This window comes from Etheostoma cragini, chromosome 18, assembly GCF_013103735.1.
Source record: "Etheostoma cragini isolate CJK2018 chromosome 18, CSU_Ecrag_1.0, whole genome shotgun sequence".
NCBI classification, from domain to species: domain Eukaryota; kingdom Metazoa; phylum Chordata; class Actinopteri; order Perciformes; family Percidae; genus Etheostoma; species Etheostoma cragini.
In genome coordinates, this window is record NC_048424.1 from 1,616,660 (window position 1) to 1,634,322 (window position 17,663).

The 17,663-nt window shown below is 40.6% G+C and overlaps 1 protein-coding gene across 1 annotated transcript; it reads right to left on the reverse strand.

Annotated features, from left to right (window-relative positions):
* Positions 1-2,211: 2,211 nt before the first annotated feature.
* znf512 (zinc finger protein 512) lies at positions 2,212-16,708 on the reverse strand. The gene is made up of 16 exons (XM_034900432.1): positions 16,410-16,708; positions 14,567-14,705; positions 14,381-14,436; positions 13,717-13,775; positions 12,658-13,232; positions 11,700-11,789; positions 10,946-11,050; positions 10,385-10,509; positions 9,650-9,736; positions 9,266-9,364; positions 9,009-9,176; positions 8,691-8,888; positions 8,330-8,431; positions 7,175-7,237; positions 6,101-6,199; positions 2,212-5,556 (listed from the first exon to the last, which is right to left on the reverse strand). The coding sequence occupies exons 2-16, from the start codon at positions 14,664-14,666 to the stop codon at positions 4,828-4,830; spliced, it is 2,655 nt and encodes an 884-aa protein (XP_034756323.1). The 5' UTR covers positions 14,667-14,705; positions 16,410-16,708; the 3' UTR covers positions 2,212-4,827.
* Between the last annotated feature and the right edge of the window lie 955 nt (positions 16,709-17,663).

Below are 17,663 nucleotides of genomic sequence, written 5' to 3' on the forward strand. Positions count from 1 at the left end.
GTTTTGGTTCTATTGCCTAAAGTAGGTGACAACGCCTGTGTTGACACTAAAATACAAAAAAAGTATAACAGTACAAGTGCTCTATTTCACATAAATCTACTGATTTGTGCGGCAGCGTTAAGATGAAGAGATGCGACTGCAAAGGAAGTAACAGCAGGAAGACACACGGTGCAAATGACAGTGAAAACATGAAATGTGAGGTTTCACTTATTGAAATACTGGTGGGACTTGGAGCCAAGTGTCACACACGTATTGGATGCGGATGCTCTCCTTTGGGTCAAACAGACAAAGTTCAAAGTGCATGCACGGTGATAAATGTTTGGTCACGAGAATACGCGGACATGGGAAGTATTTCAACTGCAAGGGAGCTTCAAGCCAGCTCCTAAAAGCTTTTTACATCTCTGAATTGAAGGTTTCGTTATTAGACAACAACCAATGGGAAAAAAAATTCTACACAAAAATCTGATAACGTTTTTTAGACATTCCTCTACTAGTAGTACCTTTTTAGGCCTCTGGTTACCTTGGTAATCCTCCTTGACTACTAGCACCTGTGTGGAGGAGGGGTGGGAGCTGTGTGCGATCACGGAAGGCTTGTATCATGTGGACGCGACAAAGGTTTTGTTGTCATTACTACGCACTATAGCTTTTAAAGTACAATTAAAATTAAAAAATACACGACTCTAACAGGTGGTTATATTGCACGCCTGACAGGTAAATCCCTTAAAACCACCGACAATTTAGGGCTGCACAACCAACTTCTGTCTGGAGGATAATTTGACTAATAAAAGACAGAAAAATGGGATATACTGTAGCTTTAACCTTGTTTGTGCTTGAACACCTAATTAAAAAAAAAGCATTCTCATCACAAAGTATTCAGTAAAACGACTGTAAACAGTAAGCAAGAACAAAGTGTTCATAAAGAGATCGTTGCATGTTCTCCACGAACTCTGAATCACATAAAAACATGCTTTTTGAAATACTTCCCATGTCATAGGAGGCTTTCTATTTTAATCTCTTCCAAAAGGCATCTGATGGAGGGCAATGAAGGGTAAAGCACTTTAAACAGAATCAGATACAGTCTGACATACCACAGAATGTGTTGTCACGGACAGAGAAACAGATTAAAGGGAACTCCTCTTTGAAGGTTTCAAATGAAAAACTCCTTATCATTTTGTTTAAGGAAGAAAACTCAACGTAAATGCACAAAAGAAGGGCAACCAATAACCAAATACATTCATAAATGCTAAAACATTGTAAAAAAATACATATTAGAAATAGTGTTAAAACGCCACAAACAAATGACAGACAACCATACGTTACTGTAGTAGATACAAAATGCAGAGTACGTTAATATTAGGCTACATGCTAACGGTTAAATATTCGGAGACGGACGATAAACAAGGGCCCGTAAACAGAAAAGAAAAACAGCCCCCCCTCCATGTTAAATGCTTCCCTTCATCAGGGTGTCTGGCCACCTGCAGCCAATTAACGTCCTCAATAATAACTGTTGGCTGTTGTTTTGTCATCAGCCAATAAGATCAAGTTGCATTAATGTGCTTAATTATTCTTTTCTTTTCTTTCCCTGCTACTGAAACTCCTGCGTGGAATGATTTAAAACCCAGTGGAAGTTAATGCGCACATGAAAAATGCATTTTTGATAAAATAAAGCAAAAACACCAGCATTTTAACTTAAAAAAAACATCTGCTTACTGGCTTTTTCCCTGAGCTTTCAAACGTATCTTTTGGGATTCCTCAGCCGATGGAGACTTTACCTGAGCTCCATCTGAGCTCCACCTGAGCTCCATCTGAGCTCCACATGAGCTCCACCTGAGCTCCATCTGAGCTCCACATGAGCTCCATCTGAGCTCCACATGAGCTCCATCTGAGCTCCATCTGAGCTCCATCTGAGCTCCACCTGAGATCCACATGAGCTCCACATGAGCTCCATCTGAGCTCCACCTGAGCTCCATCTGAGCTTCATCTGAGCTCCACATGAGCTCCATCTGCTGAGGAAGATTCAAAGACGCCGTTATAAGTTTCAGAAAAAGCTAGTTAGTGGATACTGAGTTATAAGTAATACATCATGACATCTTTTAAGAGTCTACAGGAACACAACACAAAATTTCTAAAATCCTACATATTGGCTTCCCACACACTGTTGGAGTCAATTCTGAACTTTAAGTTATCACATCAAGTATTTTAATTTCTTTGAAAACATGTTTCCGGTTTCTTGAAAAGATATTAAGAAATATCTCAATATTGAGAGGTAGGCCAATGTCAGCTGACTAGCTAGTCCAACATTTTGGGAAATAAACTGATATCTGTCCCCAGATTCAGATAGGACTGATCCCACGCTCATGTCTGTGTCAAGTACAGAAATGGAGCAAGGTGGTGATTAGCTTAGCTTAGCATAAAGACTGGAAGCAGTTGGCAATGGTTAGCCTGGCTCTTTGAAAAGTAAAAAAACAAATACACCTACTGCTTAACAGGTTCTTTTGTTTAATACTTCACAAATAGGAATGTAAAAACAAAGTATGGTTTTAGGGGGAGCTACATGTAATGTCACTATTTTTGGCAAAAATTACAGCTGGGTGCAAGGATTTCCTGGATTCCTGTCATCACAGTAGCCATGCTTCCATCTAACTGTCATGTAAATTTTTAGTAGATTTTTAAAATGTCGCATGTCAACTAAGTTCTCGCGAGAGCACAATTGGAATTTGCATTGAGTAATGCTGCTCATTACCTATGCCCTTGTAGCCAAGCTGCACCAATCACATTGGTGTATCTGATGTAGGCGGGGCCAGAGGCGAGACGCACCAATCGTATCGGTGTATCTGAAATGGGCGGGGCCAGAGGCGAGCTGAACAGATGACGACAGCGCTGCGACGTTAAAGTTATTAGTGAACATTGCAAGATGGCTACCGATGAACACCAGTTGTTTGGCCGCTACAATGAACGAGTTAGACTTGGCTTTTTTATCTAAAAGAGGAACAGATGACCATCCTAAAATTGGTCCTTTACGTTTTTGCTGTTTTGCCGTCCGGATACAGCAAGAGTTTCATCTGTCAGTTAGCTCCACTGGTTGCACGTCGCAATGGGTTGTTGTGATTGGTATCCAATTGCGTGCAGTGAGATTTTCAAATGAAAAATTTTCATTTTCATTATTCAATGCCAGACCCTTAATCTTTCGGATTTGGGTCTGGATTTCCAGGCTAGTTGTGCACGGCTGTAGAGAAAACAACCGGCTTGCTAAATCAAAGAGTTTAGAAGCGAAGATCTTTGGCTAAATGGAGAGAACTAGCATTGTACAAGTTGGCCAACTGTGCAGAGTCCAGGGTTGTGGCGGAGACGTTTGGTGTCAGCGAGACAACCGTTCACCGCTGTGTATGTGCGATGTGCAGGGCCGTACCATTCAAGCTGTTGAACCAATTCATCCATTTATTCGACGGGGCTGAGGCTCAGACTACCGCGCACCGCAACAAGCGTATCGCGCCACTGGTTGGGACCCATTTCCCGATCCTTCCCCCATCTGATGGACACTGGGACATAGTCATGTGAGTTACATGTTCACCATAACTTATCTGGCAAAGCTGTTTCCATCTCCCATTTTGTGAATTAACTCTTTTCCGAAAAAGGCAAAAACCACCCCAAGCGAGCGTTTTTTTTCTCTTGAATTTTGCCGTTTGCATCAACATTTTCTAATGCCATACTTCAAAATGTGCAGAATAATGCAACGTTGATGGAAACACGGATACTGGGCCAGCTGCGCTATAACCAGAGACTTCTCTTCTTCTTCTGTACTTAAAAGGTGCAGTAAGTAAGACTTATAAAACTAACTTTCTGTCATAGTTGTTAAAACCCACTTTATGTTCCAGTAGAACTACACGAAGCAAGTAATAAAAAAATACGGCTCCTCTGGCGCCACCTACAGCCTGTAGTGCAATTTGCAAAAGATTAAGTGAGTAGTGAGTGTGTCTTAATATGTAATATAAACTTGTTCACCATGGATTGGCGTCATTGAGCTTTTAAAATGGGATTTGCTTTGTTTAACCTATTTTAACTGCACTGGACCCCCCCCCCCCCCCCGAAATGTCACCTCAAGCTGCAGCAGACCCGCCATCCCATCGTCATTCATGAGCCGAGTTGCATTCACTGTCAGAAAAAACAAATGTAGTAAAATCTCACTGATGAAACTATGGTATGGGAAGGGCCAGGGTGAGGAGAATCCCTATTTGTTCAGCCCGGAAGAGGTTGTAAGTTAAAGTGATGATGAGTAGTATGAAGTGACACAGATCGTACTTAAGAGGCACAAAATCTTTTCGGCGAGAAATAGAGCGACTAGACTGGTCTAATAAAACGCTATACGCTGCAGCAGCCTCTCTTAAAGGTTGAAGTAACTATTTCACTTTAAGGTAACCATGAAAAACCGAGGAAGGGGTTTATCAAATAAGACACATTTAAAGTTGGTGTAAGGAACACACAGATATACGGTATACTACTATTTCTCAAGGCTACACAATGACAACCATTCCAAGACAGGGAAACAGCCTCTAAACCAGAAGTGGGTCTCGCGGCCACGCTGGCTCCGTGAGGCTCTTTTGAAGGTTTCCATCGTCATCTTCTCAAACTCTAAAAGTTACAGATCGGAGCTTGTGTAGTCGCCGGCTGACCCCTCACCTGTCGCGTCTAGTGGAAAACAGTTTGCTTTCTTCTACCTCACATTGTCACAGCTGATAAAGACGCTCGAACGGATCTCTTTGTTGAACTCGGCTCGGCTATGACGAGTGCAAGTGGAAATTGTCGGTGTGGATTTAGGTGTGTTTCGTTTTAAGTGTTCCTTTGTTCCTTTCCAGCCTCAGGGTGGGGCTCCCTGATGTCCGGCCGTTTCAGATTCCACTGGTCGATGTGTCTCTGCCTGTCCTGCTGCTCCACCTCCGATTCGCTGGATGAGCTGCTTGTGTTGCTGCTGCCACTGCTAACGCCGCCGCCACCGCCTCCGAAAGCAAAGCAATCCTTCCGCTTCCTGTCAGCCTTCCCCCTCTCCCTCTTCTCTCTCCTCTTCCCCTCCACCATCCTTCCGCCGTCCTCTCCGGGTTTGTCCGTCTCCACCGGGGCCTGCTCTGGGTCCGGCACGGCTCCCCCACCCCGGTCCATTTCCACCCACATGGGTCCGGGTGGAGGCTCTAACGGGGTGTAGTGCATAATGTGCTGCTGGAGCTGGGCGTCCACTGGCGGATGGAGGTTCTGGTGCTCTGGGTGGAGGAGCTGAGCCTGGTGCTGGAGGTGATGCAGTGGCTGCAGAGGGTGCTGCATGGGTTGGTGCTGGAGCTGGTGATGCTGCTGCTGCTGATGGTGGTGTTGGTGGTGATGATGCTGCTGCTGCTGATGATGAAGATGATGATGATGATGAGGATGCTGGAGGTGATGGAGATGATGATGGTGGTGCTGGTAGTGATCGACAAGCTCCTTGTCCACATCAGGGATGAACTCTTTGGGCTGGCTTTTGAGGAACTTCTCAAATTTCTTGGAGGCCTTTTTGTTCGTCACAAACCAGTCCTGTTGAAAATATACAAGGGAGGGTCAAAGCAAGTCAGGAGGCAACTCTTCTCACTGAGTGGCATCTACAAGTCGACAGAAAAGCTATTTATTCTAAAATAAAGAAAAGGGTTGGGTAAGGTTTGGGTTTTGTCCCCCGATACCGGTCCTAAAATGCTACTTTTAACCCTCATGTTGTCCTTGGGTCAAATTGTCCTGTTTTCCTCTATCAATGTTCTTTTTAATTCCCCAAAATAACATGATTGATTCCACACAACGCTCTTAGGCAAGTACAGATCTCTACTTTCATTAACTTTGGGGCGTCTTATTCAATTTTATAGCATATGAAAAAAAGATTAAGTGTTTCTGAAATAGTATTGAGTAAAAGTTGACATATTCCAGTCTGTGATTATCCCTCAACATCCATTCCTTTAATTTTAGTCTAAATAATTCCTAATTTCTGCTTTTCGGTCCGGTGGATTCCGGTGGTTTTAGCGCCGGGTTTCGGTGCCCAACCCTATTGAAGAAACAGCGTTAAAGATGCTTGTCGTAACTATGTCGTTACCTGTGAATGGACAGAGTTGATGTGGTATTTCACTCCACTTTCAGAGTTAAACTCTTTGTTGCAGATCAGACATCGGTATTTACCAGCCTCAAAGTCGCCCTGAAATGAGATCAAAAGACATAAAAGAGCCATGAAATTAATTCAACAAGCCAGAATACTACTTAATTTTATTAAAGTGCTCAAATTATGTTTTTGGCCTTTTTTCCTTTACTTTGTCGTCATATATATGGGCTTTTTGTGGATGTTATAGGTTTATAAAGTGAAAAAGTCCAAAGTCCCCCCCAATTCAAGGGAGTTACCATCTCCAACAGAAAACACTCCAAACAGCTCTACTGTAGTCCAGCCTTTACTTCAGAGACAAACGTCACTTTGTAACAAACGTTCTAATGCTCGTCTAGTTGCTAGCCTGGCCCGCCCTCTTGCTCTACTTCTGACTGGTTAGTAGTCCTTACCCAGCTACTGAGCATGTGCGACTCCCAACAAAGATGGAACAGAAGTTTGATGCCTCACTCTGTAGCTTAAACAAAGAGCTCAACACACAGGGTGAAAAGAGGAGCTGCAGCAACAGATATTTGGTGTTTTTTGAAAATTAAACCATGTATTCTGATATAACCTCTAATTACAATCATAAACCTGAAAATTAGCATAACATGAGCACTTTCTCAACCATTTGCTGCAACTGTAGTGATTGCAAAAGTAGAGAAAGTGGTTTTACTGATTATCTTGGAACAATTGTGGCTTTGGGGGACAAGAATAAAGATGGATTCATTTGACAAATCAACAATGTCTCAAAAACTCTGTATTAAATGTTGAGAGTGTGTATGCCTAGTTAAAACATTTTCACAAAAATAATACTCCATACTTTATTTGAAAAAAGGCCACAAAAAGCAGCACCTGAGAAACGCAAATTAGTAGAGTCAGATTAGAATTCAAATGCATTTCCGAATGTATAGCTACTAACTTTACTATGCATGGTTTCCTTCACTCTGCTGCCAACCCCAATAAACACAATCATTGTTACATCCAATAGACTGAACCTTTTGTTTCAGAGATTAAGAAAAAAAGCTGATGTACCCTTGTGCAGAGTCCCAGATGTGCTTTAAGTCCGGACACGCTGGTGTAGGTGGAGCCACAACCCTGAGGAAGACACAAATAAAGTCGTGAGTTCTGCATTTCATTCAGAAATGGACTTAAGCTGTGATTTAAAAATGCATTTTGACAAAAGAAAGGGTAATATAAATATGACATAGATATTCTACCAATACCAAATACGAAGGAGCAAACTTATCAAATAGTTGATTTTAATCGAAACATCTGTAAAACTGAGTTTCTCCAAAAAGAATCATGCAAAAGCACCACTTTAAATCTTGTGTTTAACAGAAATGTGCTCATATGTTATTTTGGAAATAAGTCCTTTAACATTACAACAAACAAATAAGTATAAAAAATGACTAATTGACTAAAGTAATCTAAGCTGACTAAGACCAAAACAACCGATTAGGTGACTAATCATCATATATGGATACATAGCGCACATAGAGAAACATAAACAAACTAATCTGTTTGGACAGCAGTAGCTCAACTCGTAATGACGTGGCCTGGGAACCCGAGGGTTGCTGGTTCAAGTCCCCGTGCGGACCAAGAACAGAGTGTGGACGGGTAGATAGAGAGGCGCTTGTTTACCTCCTGGGCACCGCCAGGGACAGTCCCCTCGCTTTGAGATCTTTCCATTCAATGCATGTGTAGAAGTCTTGTTTGCATGTGTGTATTTTCAGGCTTAAATTTCCCTTTGGAGATTAATAATAATGTAATGTATGTGTAATAATGTCTTCATCTTCTTCTATAAATGTGCAAATGTATTAATTCCATTAACTCAAGTAGTACCCTAATTATACCTTAGCAGGCTATCCCTCACGTCTGATATTAAATATATATATTGTTTACCTTATTACATGCTCGTGCGTGAAGTGAAAAGCGCGCCAGCAGATACCTTGTAATACTATTTCACATTGCAAATATTTGTGTTTGTGTTTGTGTGTCTGGACAGGAAATTAACAACTGCTTCAGTCTTAAAGCAACACCAAAGCACTTCTCCTCTTTGGTCCCCCTACAGGTTGGAAGCAGAGTTGTCCGTTACCGCTTTTAATGTACTAAAGAATCGTTGGTGTTGCTTTAAACTAGCAAAGACTGGGTGCAAGATAGGGCCCTAAGTGTACCGTTGTTTCATACCTGGTTGGGGCAATGGACTTTCCTCTGCAGCTTCACCTCATTCTTCCACTTCCGCAGCACCTCTTGGCTGAAGGCAGGCAGGCCTGGCCGGGCGTATTTCAACTGGAGAGGCCAGCATGAACAAGAGGAGGTCAATGAAAGGCAGAAAGTCAATGTAGGGACACTTATATATTGGCAAGAGAGGGAACTCTGACATTCGTTTGTTCTGGCCTTCAAAACAGTGTAAAGATCTTTTGTTGTTTTGTTTTAGTCCGTCAATAAAATCACATTCCTCTTAGTTTGTGGAAACATTATAGAACAAACGATACCCTCGTATATATCTCGCAACTTGATGTATACATTTAAGGCAATCTTCTCTTGCCTTTTTGTCATCTGGCACCAGGTCCGACTGAAACTTCCTCTTGGGCCAGTCTTTGGGCAGCTCGTTGTTGGCGATCTCAGCCAAGTGGAAGTTTGCCACCTGGGCGGATGCTCGCTGCACCCTGCCGCTGGCCGTCCTCTCCGGGTTGGCCTCCCGGTGGGCCTTCTCCGCCTCGTCTTCCTCACTCTTCTGGGGCGTCTGGGTAACACCACATTTTAAGATGTTGTTGACTTAATGTGTGTATTAAATGTTCAAACTAAACTGTTACTTCCGTCTAAGTTATCTGAATTGCTACATGAATTTAAACACAAGACTCACAGGAGCATGCTCGGATTTCAGGTGGTACTCCAGCCCGGCTTTGGACTTGTAGGTTTTCCCGCAGTGAGAGCAATTGAGCAACATCTTCTCCAGCTCCGACTCCTCTTTTCCACACTTTTTCATGTGGTACACGTAGCCCATGATGCTGGTGAAGGCAGCATTACAGCCCTGAAAAGAAAAAGAACCGTGAAATTATCACCTTTTCTTATCTTGTTTTAACATGTCCCCTATCTTAGATGAATGATTTGGCAGTTCACCTCTTTAGAGCATTTTAGTTTGCCCAGTCTCTTCAGGATTTTGCGCAGTTTGTCTTTGATGGCACGGTCATCCAGGTCCTTGGCATCTTCTGCTGAGGGCTGGAAAAAGAGGAAGCCAAAATCTGTCCAAACCCCTGAGCTAACCCTCAAACTCCTTAAAGCATGTGTTTAAACTGGCACTGTCTACATTTTGCAGCATCTACTATATCTATGAATAAGGCAAACATCGTGTCAGATGCAAAGAAACACCTCTACTTGAATGAAAGCTTTATTTATCACGGTAATTGCACAGCTGCAAGATAAATCAGGCATGTCTGAAAACTGTGCCTGAGGAAATAAATGTATGTGGAAGGATGTAAAAATGTTAAGTCTGAATATTCTTACCAGATGGCTGTGGTCAGCCATGATGTGGTACTTCATCCCTGTTGAAGACTTTAGCTGTTTCCCACAGTGTTGACAGGTGAACGGTTGCTGCACACAACAGATTACAGTTTCCTCATGTGTGTCCATTTATACAGCGTGTATATTCAATAAACCAGTATAGATAAATACCAGTATATTGGGACTCAGGAAGTTAATACCCCATCACATATGATGGTAACCTGATGGTTAGGAATCAATCTGTGTTTTAGTCACTTGCCTTTCAGAGTTGTATTTCTTCTCTATCTAACAGCAGATTGTATTCAGCAGTACATTTAGTCTACTACTGTACTTACAGTTTTGAGTCTCTTCACTTAAGCTATTTTATAATTAATAGATTAATTTTAATTTATTTGATTGATTGGATGATCTATAATTTGCTTAAAGATGATTATTTTGTATTTTTGTCTGACTGATTGATGTTTGTGTTAACAAATAAATCAGAAGTTACTCAAAAGTTACTCACTATTTAAGTAGTTTTTTCATCAAGCACTTTTTTTACTCTTACTCAAGTAATTATTTGGATGACAACTTCTTACTTTTACTTGAGTGATATTATTCTGAAGTAACAGTACTTTTACTTGAGTAAAATGTTTGGCTACTCTACCCACCTCTGTGCACAAGTTAGGACTTAGATGTAGAAGTCTGTATGCTTTAAAATAACTTTTACATCAGGGATCACACACACTGAGCGCTCACCAGTCTGCAGTTCTCCATGTGCTTCTTCAGCCCCTCCACAGTCTTCCTGCTCACACTTTTACATTTTGGACAGGTGACTCTGCCTTTGGCCACAATCTGGAGCTGCCAGCGCTCCTCTTGACTTCCTGGTGGAGGTTGACAAGTAAAGATCTTTTACACATGGATGTTTCAGAAGGAGGAGCAGCACATCTCACGTGAGGTCTGAGTCTTGATATGACTCAAAAACTTCAACTGCCTCGATGAAGTCATGTTAAGTTTAATTACACTGAGCAAAATTGTAAATGCAACACTTCTGTTTTTGCCCTGATTTTTCATGAGCTGAACTCAAAGATCTAAGACTTTTTCTACGTACACAAAAGGTTTACTTGTCTCAAAAAATATAATATATGCTCCATGACATGTTTTATCTGTTACTCAGTGAATATTGACCATAAGCTATACGCAAATCAAATCGTTATCGCAAATCTGGCAGAATAAAAACGCAATTCCATCCCCCCCCCCCCCCAAATCGTCCAGCCCAGTGGGGATAGATAGAAGAAGGTGAACAGGTACAAACAGCACCTGGAGGGTAGGTAGGAGGCTCCTTCTTGGTGGAGGGGACGGGGGGCTTCTGCTCCTCGCTGGGGGGGGCCGTCGAAGCCTCGCCAACACTGGCTGCATCTGAACCTGAAATAATTACATCACATTACTACGATTTTATTTTAAACCAGAACATATTTTGACTTTTATTTGACTTATTTTCGTGTGTAGCCATTTAATTTTAATTTTCCTTTGTCTCATCTTTAACATACTTTATTTTTGAACCTTTTTCTGTGAGTAATGTGTCGGGACCAGACGAGAAAAACAGAAAACAATAATGTAATAACTGCGTTGCTTATGCAGTGGCTTGAGAAATTTTACCTTCCCAGGCTAAAGTTGGGTAAAAAAAAAAAAGGAATAAAAAAAAATCTTTTAGAAATTAATCTCAATGACTTAATTCTAAATATTTAGGTAAATCCAACCTTTTAAGGACACCAATTTTCTTTTTTTATTCCCTGGTTCTGGCACCCAATGGAACTTTTTCGGTACTTTCCCTCTGTTATAACCAAAACTTGATTTTATTTGTTGCCCCCTACTAACCAAACTATAATGCTGCCAGTGGGTCCACGAGAAGGCTCCGTACAAACATGTAAATATCTTATAATGCTGCTGCCAAACACACTAAGAAGTAATTCGTTATTTCTTCTATTTCAACCTAACTCTTTATTTTTGCAGGGAAAGAATCTGAATACATGGAAAGTGATGAGGTTGAATATCAGACTAGATGGTAACTTACAAGAGTCTCTGCCCTCCGGTGGCTGTGTGAAGTTATTAACAGGCGGGCTTCGCTCCAGCTCCACTCTCTGGACTCTCTTCATGTTCAAGTCTTCAAAAGTAACACACGCGGAAGTCAATCTCCACAAAAAAAGACCAACATATCCAAGAGAGTCTGTTGACAACTCCCTCTACATGTACAAAGACATTTTTACTCTTATACATGCAACAAAACACTCGGACATTATATATGGGAAGTAACATGTTTCAATATTATAATATACTATTTATATCAGAACATGTCACTATGTAGTATTTAAAATAAAATAGAGTTGCAGTCAGCCAATCAAGGTCCTGTTTCAATAACACTTTAGTTTTTAAATGTATTCAATTTCATAATTTAGTGTTAAATTCATATCTGTAGCAATTATACCCTGTGTTGAAACTAGCTGTAAAGAAAAATGAAGGCTCCCCCTCTGAGTTTTAGTCTTAGTTAACTAAGTCAATAAGTCATTTTTTCATGCTGAATGATTTATTTCCCAAAAAACTTATGAGCACATCTCTCAAAAACACGAGCTTTAATGTAATTCTTTTGCATGACTCTATGAAGAGAATATCTGTTTTACAGATGGGAAATGGACTGCATTTGTGCGTGCGCTTTTAAAGTATCATTTAATAGATTTAATCAACTAAATCGGTAAGTCGTTAAGTCGAGGACAGCCCTAGAAAAACGAAAATGGGATATTTAACCATGACAAAAGAAAACCAATATAACACAATTATCGCTTTTTCCGACATTTTTGTCACTTTTTCAATGTTGAGGATGCTTTTTTTTAAATGTTATTTAATATTTTTAATGTTTACATTTTCAGGACTTATTTTAAAAGGCCCATTTTTTGTGATAAAAAAAAAACTGATAACAGGATAAATTTGACCCGAGGACAACATGAGGGTTAAGAGTAACGTGTCAGAGTACGTACCGGGTCTCCAGACGTGTTCTCGGTCTCTGCTGGTGTTGCTCCAGTCTTGGTCTTGGCTTCGGCCAGTTCTCCATGCCTGCTCTGGCCCTGAGGAGGCCCGGTCTCTTCCCGGATCCCTGCCTGCGTTCCAGGCCTGGTCCTGGCCTCGGTCTCTGTCGGCTGCCCAGCCTTGCTCAGGACCTCGGTCCCGGCCCGTCATCCAGGCCTGGTCCGGTCCGGTATGGGCCCGGTCCCTGCCTGGAATCCATGTCTGGTCTTGACTGGAGTGTCCCGCTCGGTCTCTGGCAGAGTTCCAGACCTGCTCCTGCGGGCGGTCTCTACCGGGGGCCCAGGCGTCGGGGCCTCTGTCCCTGCTGGAGTTCCAGCTGTGGTCCTGAGGCTGGGGCTGCTCCCTACAGGTCTCGTGGCATTGAGGCCACACATCCTTCGCCCCCAGTCTCGGAGGCAGCCTTGCAGTGGGCGGGGCCATGGACCCTGGGTCCGCCCCATTGGCCAGGCCACCCGATGCCATCACTGAGCAGCTGGTGGTTGGGTAATCTACTGTTCCCATGGAAACACTCTGGAGGTCCTCATATCTGACAAAAATAAGCAATATCCACAAATCAATTATATAACAGTTATATAACAGATAGAACACAGTAATTTAACAATTAGTTTGTTATTGCATTTTAAATAATGCCTCTAACATTTTGGATGAGACAAAGCCTGATGCATATTTATTGAATAAGGGATCTATAATAATAATCTTCATTAAAGAGGTAGTTTTTTTCTGAGAGACATGTTTATTATTAGGATTATTACGAGCATTTGGAAAAGAGTTGAGGATTTCTCACCTGCTGACTTATTGTTTATGTACTTGACATTTTGTAAAATGTAATACACGCACTTGAAAGCAAATCTACCTACGGGTACCAATAAAGTTATCTGAACCTGAGGGCATTTATTTCTAAGAAATTGTGTATTTTTTGAGCTACGTGTTTGCTAATCATTTGAATGTAATGTCAGAATCTATCATGCAAATCCTCAGTCTATAAAGCAACAGGTGGATGAGTCTCTTACCTTTTTCTGCCGTAAGTTCTCTTCATCTTTAGAGCACGTTGGGCCTCCGCCTCGTCGTTCTGAAACATTTGAGTACAGAACGGTGAAGTAAAGATCCAACTGTGGCATTAAGTTAACAGATTCTGAGCGTTAGGAGACAGAAGTGGACGAACACATTCAGACACTTCTAATCAGAAGTTTTTCCCTCATAACTTTTGGATAGTTGCTTGAGTACAACATCACATGAAACAGGACACACGTTCTGTATGTACAGTGGTGCTCATAAGTTTACATACCCGTGCTTAAGTTGACTAAAAAGAGGAATAAAAAAAATCATGCTTTGGAAATTGATCTTAATGCCTTAATTAAAAAATTAGGTAAAATCCAACCTTTAAGGACAACAATTTTCTTTATGAATGAATAATGTATCATAAATAAATAAATGTTCAGGATACTATGCATCCTGATAAAGTTACCCCCCCCCCCCCCCCCATATCATCACATACCCTTCACAATACATAGAAATCGCCATGGGATACTTTCCATGAAATCATCTCTTAATGCAAATCAAACCAGTTATTAGTCTAACTGAAATAAAACCATGCCGATCTCTAGGTATGGTGAAGGGTGTGTGATGATGAATTTAACATAGTATAACATTGTATAAGTACAAGTTCATTCTCACCTTGGGATATCCAACTGAGTTTAAGTCACAGGTTCTTTCTGGTAGTCGCTGTACAACTGTTAATAGAAGTGATATCACAAAAAAAAGGTGATGGGAGGTGAAATTACCAGATTTCCACTGCCAAAATGACCACAATGACATGTGTAATCCTGCTCATGATGGTTTGAATTTATTCTTTTTCTTTACCTGGACATGGCACTCCACCTTTAGGTTGTGACTGGGCGGATTTTCTCTTCCTTGGCACATACAAAGGTGACATATCCCCCCCCGTGTGTGCAGGGTCCATTCTAGGAGTGCCAACACCCCCCCCCCGTAGAAATCACCACTGAAAACACAGAGAACATCACAAAGTGTGTGGTAGTGGAAACATTCTGGGTCCTATTATACACAATTCTTCATCATTTGTAATTTGTGATACATACAGGATAAACACAATAATGTGTACTGATAGAAAGAAGAACAAAAGAAGAGGTGGAGGCAGAGTGGAGTTACATTTTAATGGTCCTGAAACGCCAAATATTCATACTTCAAGTGAATATTTTTGTCTTTTTTATGTACTGAAAATTAGTTATTCAATGCAATGATAATAATTCAGAATTTCCTCCTTCACCACCATATAAGCTACAACACATTCAAATGTGTTTTGTAATAATCAACCATGAATCAATAATAATGTAAATGAACTTTAAATTTACAGATCGATATGATTTACATGATCTCGCTTTTGTCATTGGCATTACTTTAGATACAAATGCTTTAACAATATGCCTAATAACCTAATAATAACCTAATAATCAGAAAGTCAGATGTTAACAACTTGTAGTTCCTCTTTAACCACGTGTACTACCATTTCAAAAGATTTCTCTGTAGCATCATTAAGAAAAAGCATCTGCAGCAAGACTTTTTAAACTACATAACAGTTTATAAAGCCTTGCTGTAGATGTTTTATTTAGAACTTATTAGATTTTTATTAGATGTTATTTAAACTATTTTAGAGTTTAAATAGTCTTGCTGCAGATGTTTTATTTAGAACTTATTAGATTTTTATTAGATGTTATTTAAACTATTTTAGAGTTTGAATAGTCCTTGCTGCAGATGTTTTATTTAGAACTTATTAGATTTTTATTAGATGTTATTTAAACTATTTTAGAGTTTAAATAGTCTTGCTGCAGATGTTTTATTTAGAACTTATTAGATTTTTATTAGATGTTATTTAAACTATTTTCGAGTTTCAATAGTCGTGCTGCGGGTGTTTTTTGTCTCCATAAAGGGTTTTTATGGGGGACAGTAGCTCAGTCCGTAGGGATTCGGCTTGGGCATCGGAGGGTCGCAGGTTCAAGTCCACGTTCAGACCAAAGTACAGACTGTGGAGTGGGCTGGTAGCTGGAGAGGTGCCAGTTCACCTCCTGGGCCCTGCCAAGGTGCTCTTGAGCAAGGCACTAGCATCCATTGCATTAGCATACAGGACCTGAGCATGTGTGTATTTCACGCCTGTGTGTAGTGTGTAATAACAGTGTCATTTGTAATTTCCACATGAATCAATAAAGTGTATAAATTAAAAAAACAATGTACTAAATTAATTTGTGTATTAAATTACGCTGATGAGCCGTGCCGAGCCGTGCCGTGCCCTGCTGCTCCCGTTATGTTGACAGTGTTGTTTCTATCATGCTTGACATCTGAATGGCGTTTATATGTGGATGTTAGCCTAATAATGTTAAAGGCCAGGGACACCAGTCAATCAAACAACGACAGAAAATGTCCAACAGTTAAAAAATATACTTAAAATGAATGTTGTTTTGCCCTTATCGGTGCAGAAAACCCATAAAAACACATCCATACCATCATCATTGTCTGCAAAAAAAAAAAATAAGATTTTTCTTTTGACGACGACGGGGAGGAAAACTAAAGCGTCCAGCTAAAACGACCTAGTTACTATCTAACTAACAAGTCTTTTCTTTCTAGACGAGACTCCTTAACCGGTCCTGTCCGCCTGTCATTGTTTCTTAACGGGGGAAGACATGCAACCTACCGTCCTACAGCTCGCTCCCTCCGCAGAGACGGCCAGCCTCCATGTCTGCGAGCCGGGCCTCCTCTGTCGCCTCTCCCCCGGCAGTGATGGCACCAGGACGGCTAACATCAAGGGAGGCCGGGTCCGCGATGGAAGCAAACTCTTTAGATAAAAACCTAAGCTTTGACAGCATCTAACTGTGAAGCGCGTCCACCTGCATATAATTCACCATACTGTGTTTGTATGCTCTTCAGCGGAACGCCCTCCTGCTTCTTCTTCGTCTTATTCTTTGTGGGCTTTAATGGCGATTAGTAACCAGCGTAGTAACGTTACCGCCATCTTGTGCTTCGGAGTCCGGATCAGAGACTAGAGAGGATTTCCCCAAAATCGTATTGTTTTCTGAGAAAAACACACTGTTCTGTTTGCGACACTTGACAGGTTCATTCATGGTTTTATATGAACCCCTGTGTGGTATTCGGGTCAAATTGACCCATTTAAAATTTTTACAAGAAGAAAAATGGCAAAAGTTACATTTTATTCTACCTGAAAATCAACAGCCTTATCTTATATTATGTGGTAAACATTTCCTGACTCAATTCAGAAAATTAGTCTGGATATGATCACTTATATTTTTTACATAGTGGACTTTTAACATGAATTATAATCTTATACCAAAAAAACAATCACACTTTCATTTTTAATTGTGTGCTAGTATAGGCTGATTCCTTAAACATAGCTATACGTTATCTCAGCTGTTTGAAATTGAGATAAAGTTAACATTTGTTTAATAGATTCTGAAATAAAATTTTACCGTAAAACCTATACCGTAAATACCATCACTTCTTGACCCCCAATTGCTCTTTTACATGCAAACAACCTGTTGTGTGCACAGTTCCATGTTTTGTGTGAACTGTAACTCCCTTATTCCATCATCACCAATTAACCAGCGGTTCAATCAGCATTGGGTTTCCTCTTCCAGCGATACATGGACTTAACAACCATTTATTTAAATGAAAATCCTCCAGATTACGGCTTTAAACAGATCCATACTTCTACTTTAGAGTCACCACATGTCATACAGTTGTATTCATATTTATTCAGACACAGATACATTGAAATTTAATTTAATTTGTTTATTTGTATTTGGATAGTGGGAGAAAACCTGACTACAGGAAAACACGTGCATGAATATTTTTTCACTCAGTGATTGATTGTTTATTTGAATATTTATGTATTTTGGGGTAAATTAGAGTGTCCAATTAGATGAAGGTGTTT

What these genes read in the sequence shown, in the direction of transcription:
- znf512 (XM_034900432.1), bottom strand. Translation starts at nt 14,666, where the DNA reads ATGGACCCTGCACACACGGGGGGGGATATGTCACCTTTGTATGTGCCA. An exon ending in TGAAATCCGAGCATGCTCCT is followed by an intron (nt 8,889 to 9,008) that starts GTGAGTCTTGTG and finishes GGTGTTACCCAG; the next exon opens with ACGCCCCAGAAGAGTGAGGA. An exon ending in AAGTCCATTGCCCCAACCAG is followed by an intron (nt 7,238 to 8,329) that starts GTATGAAACAAC and finishes TGTCTTCCTCAG; the next exon opens with GGTTGTGGCTCCACCTACAC.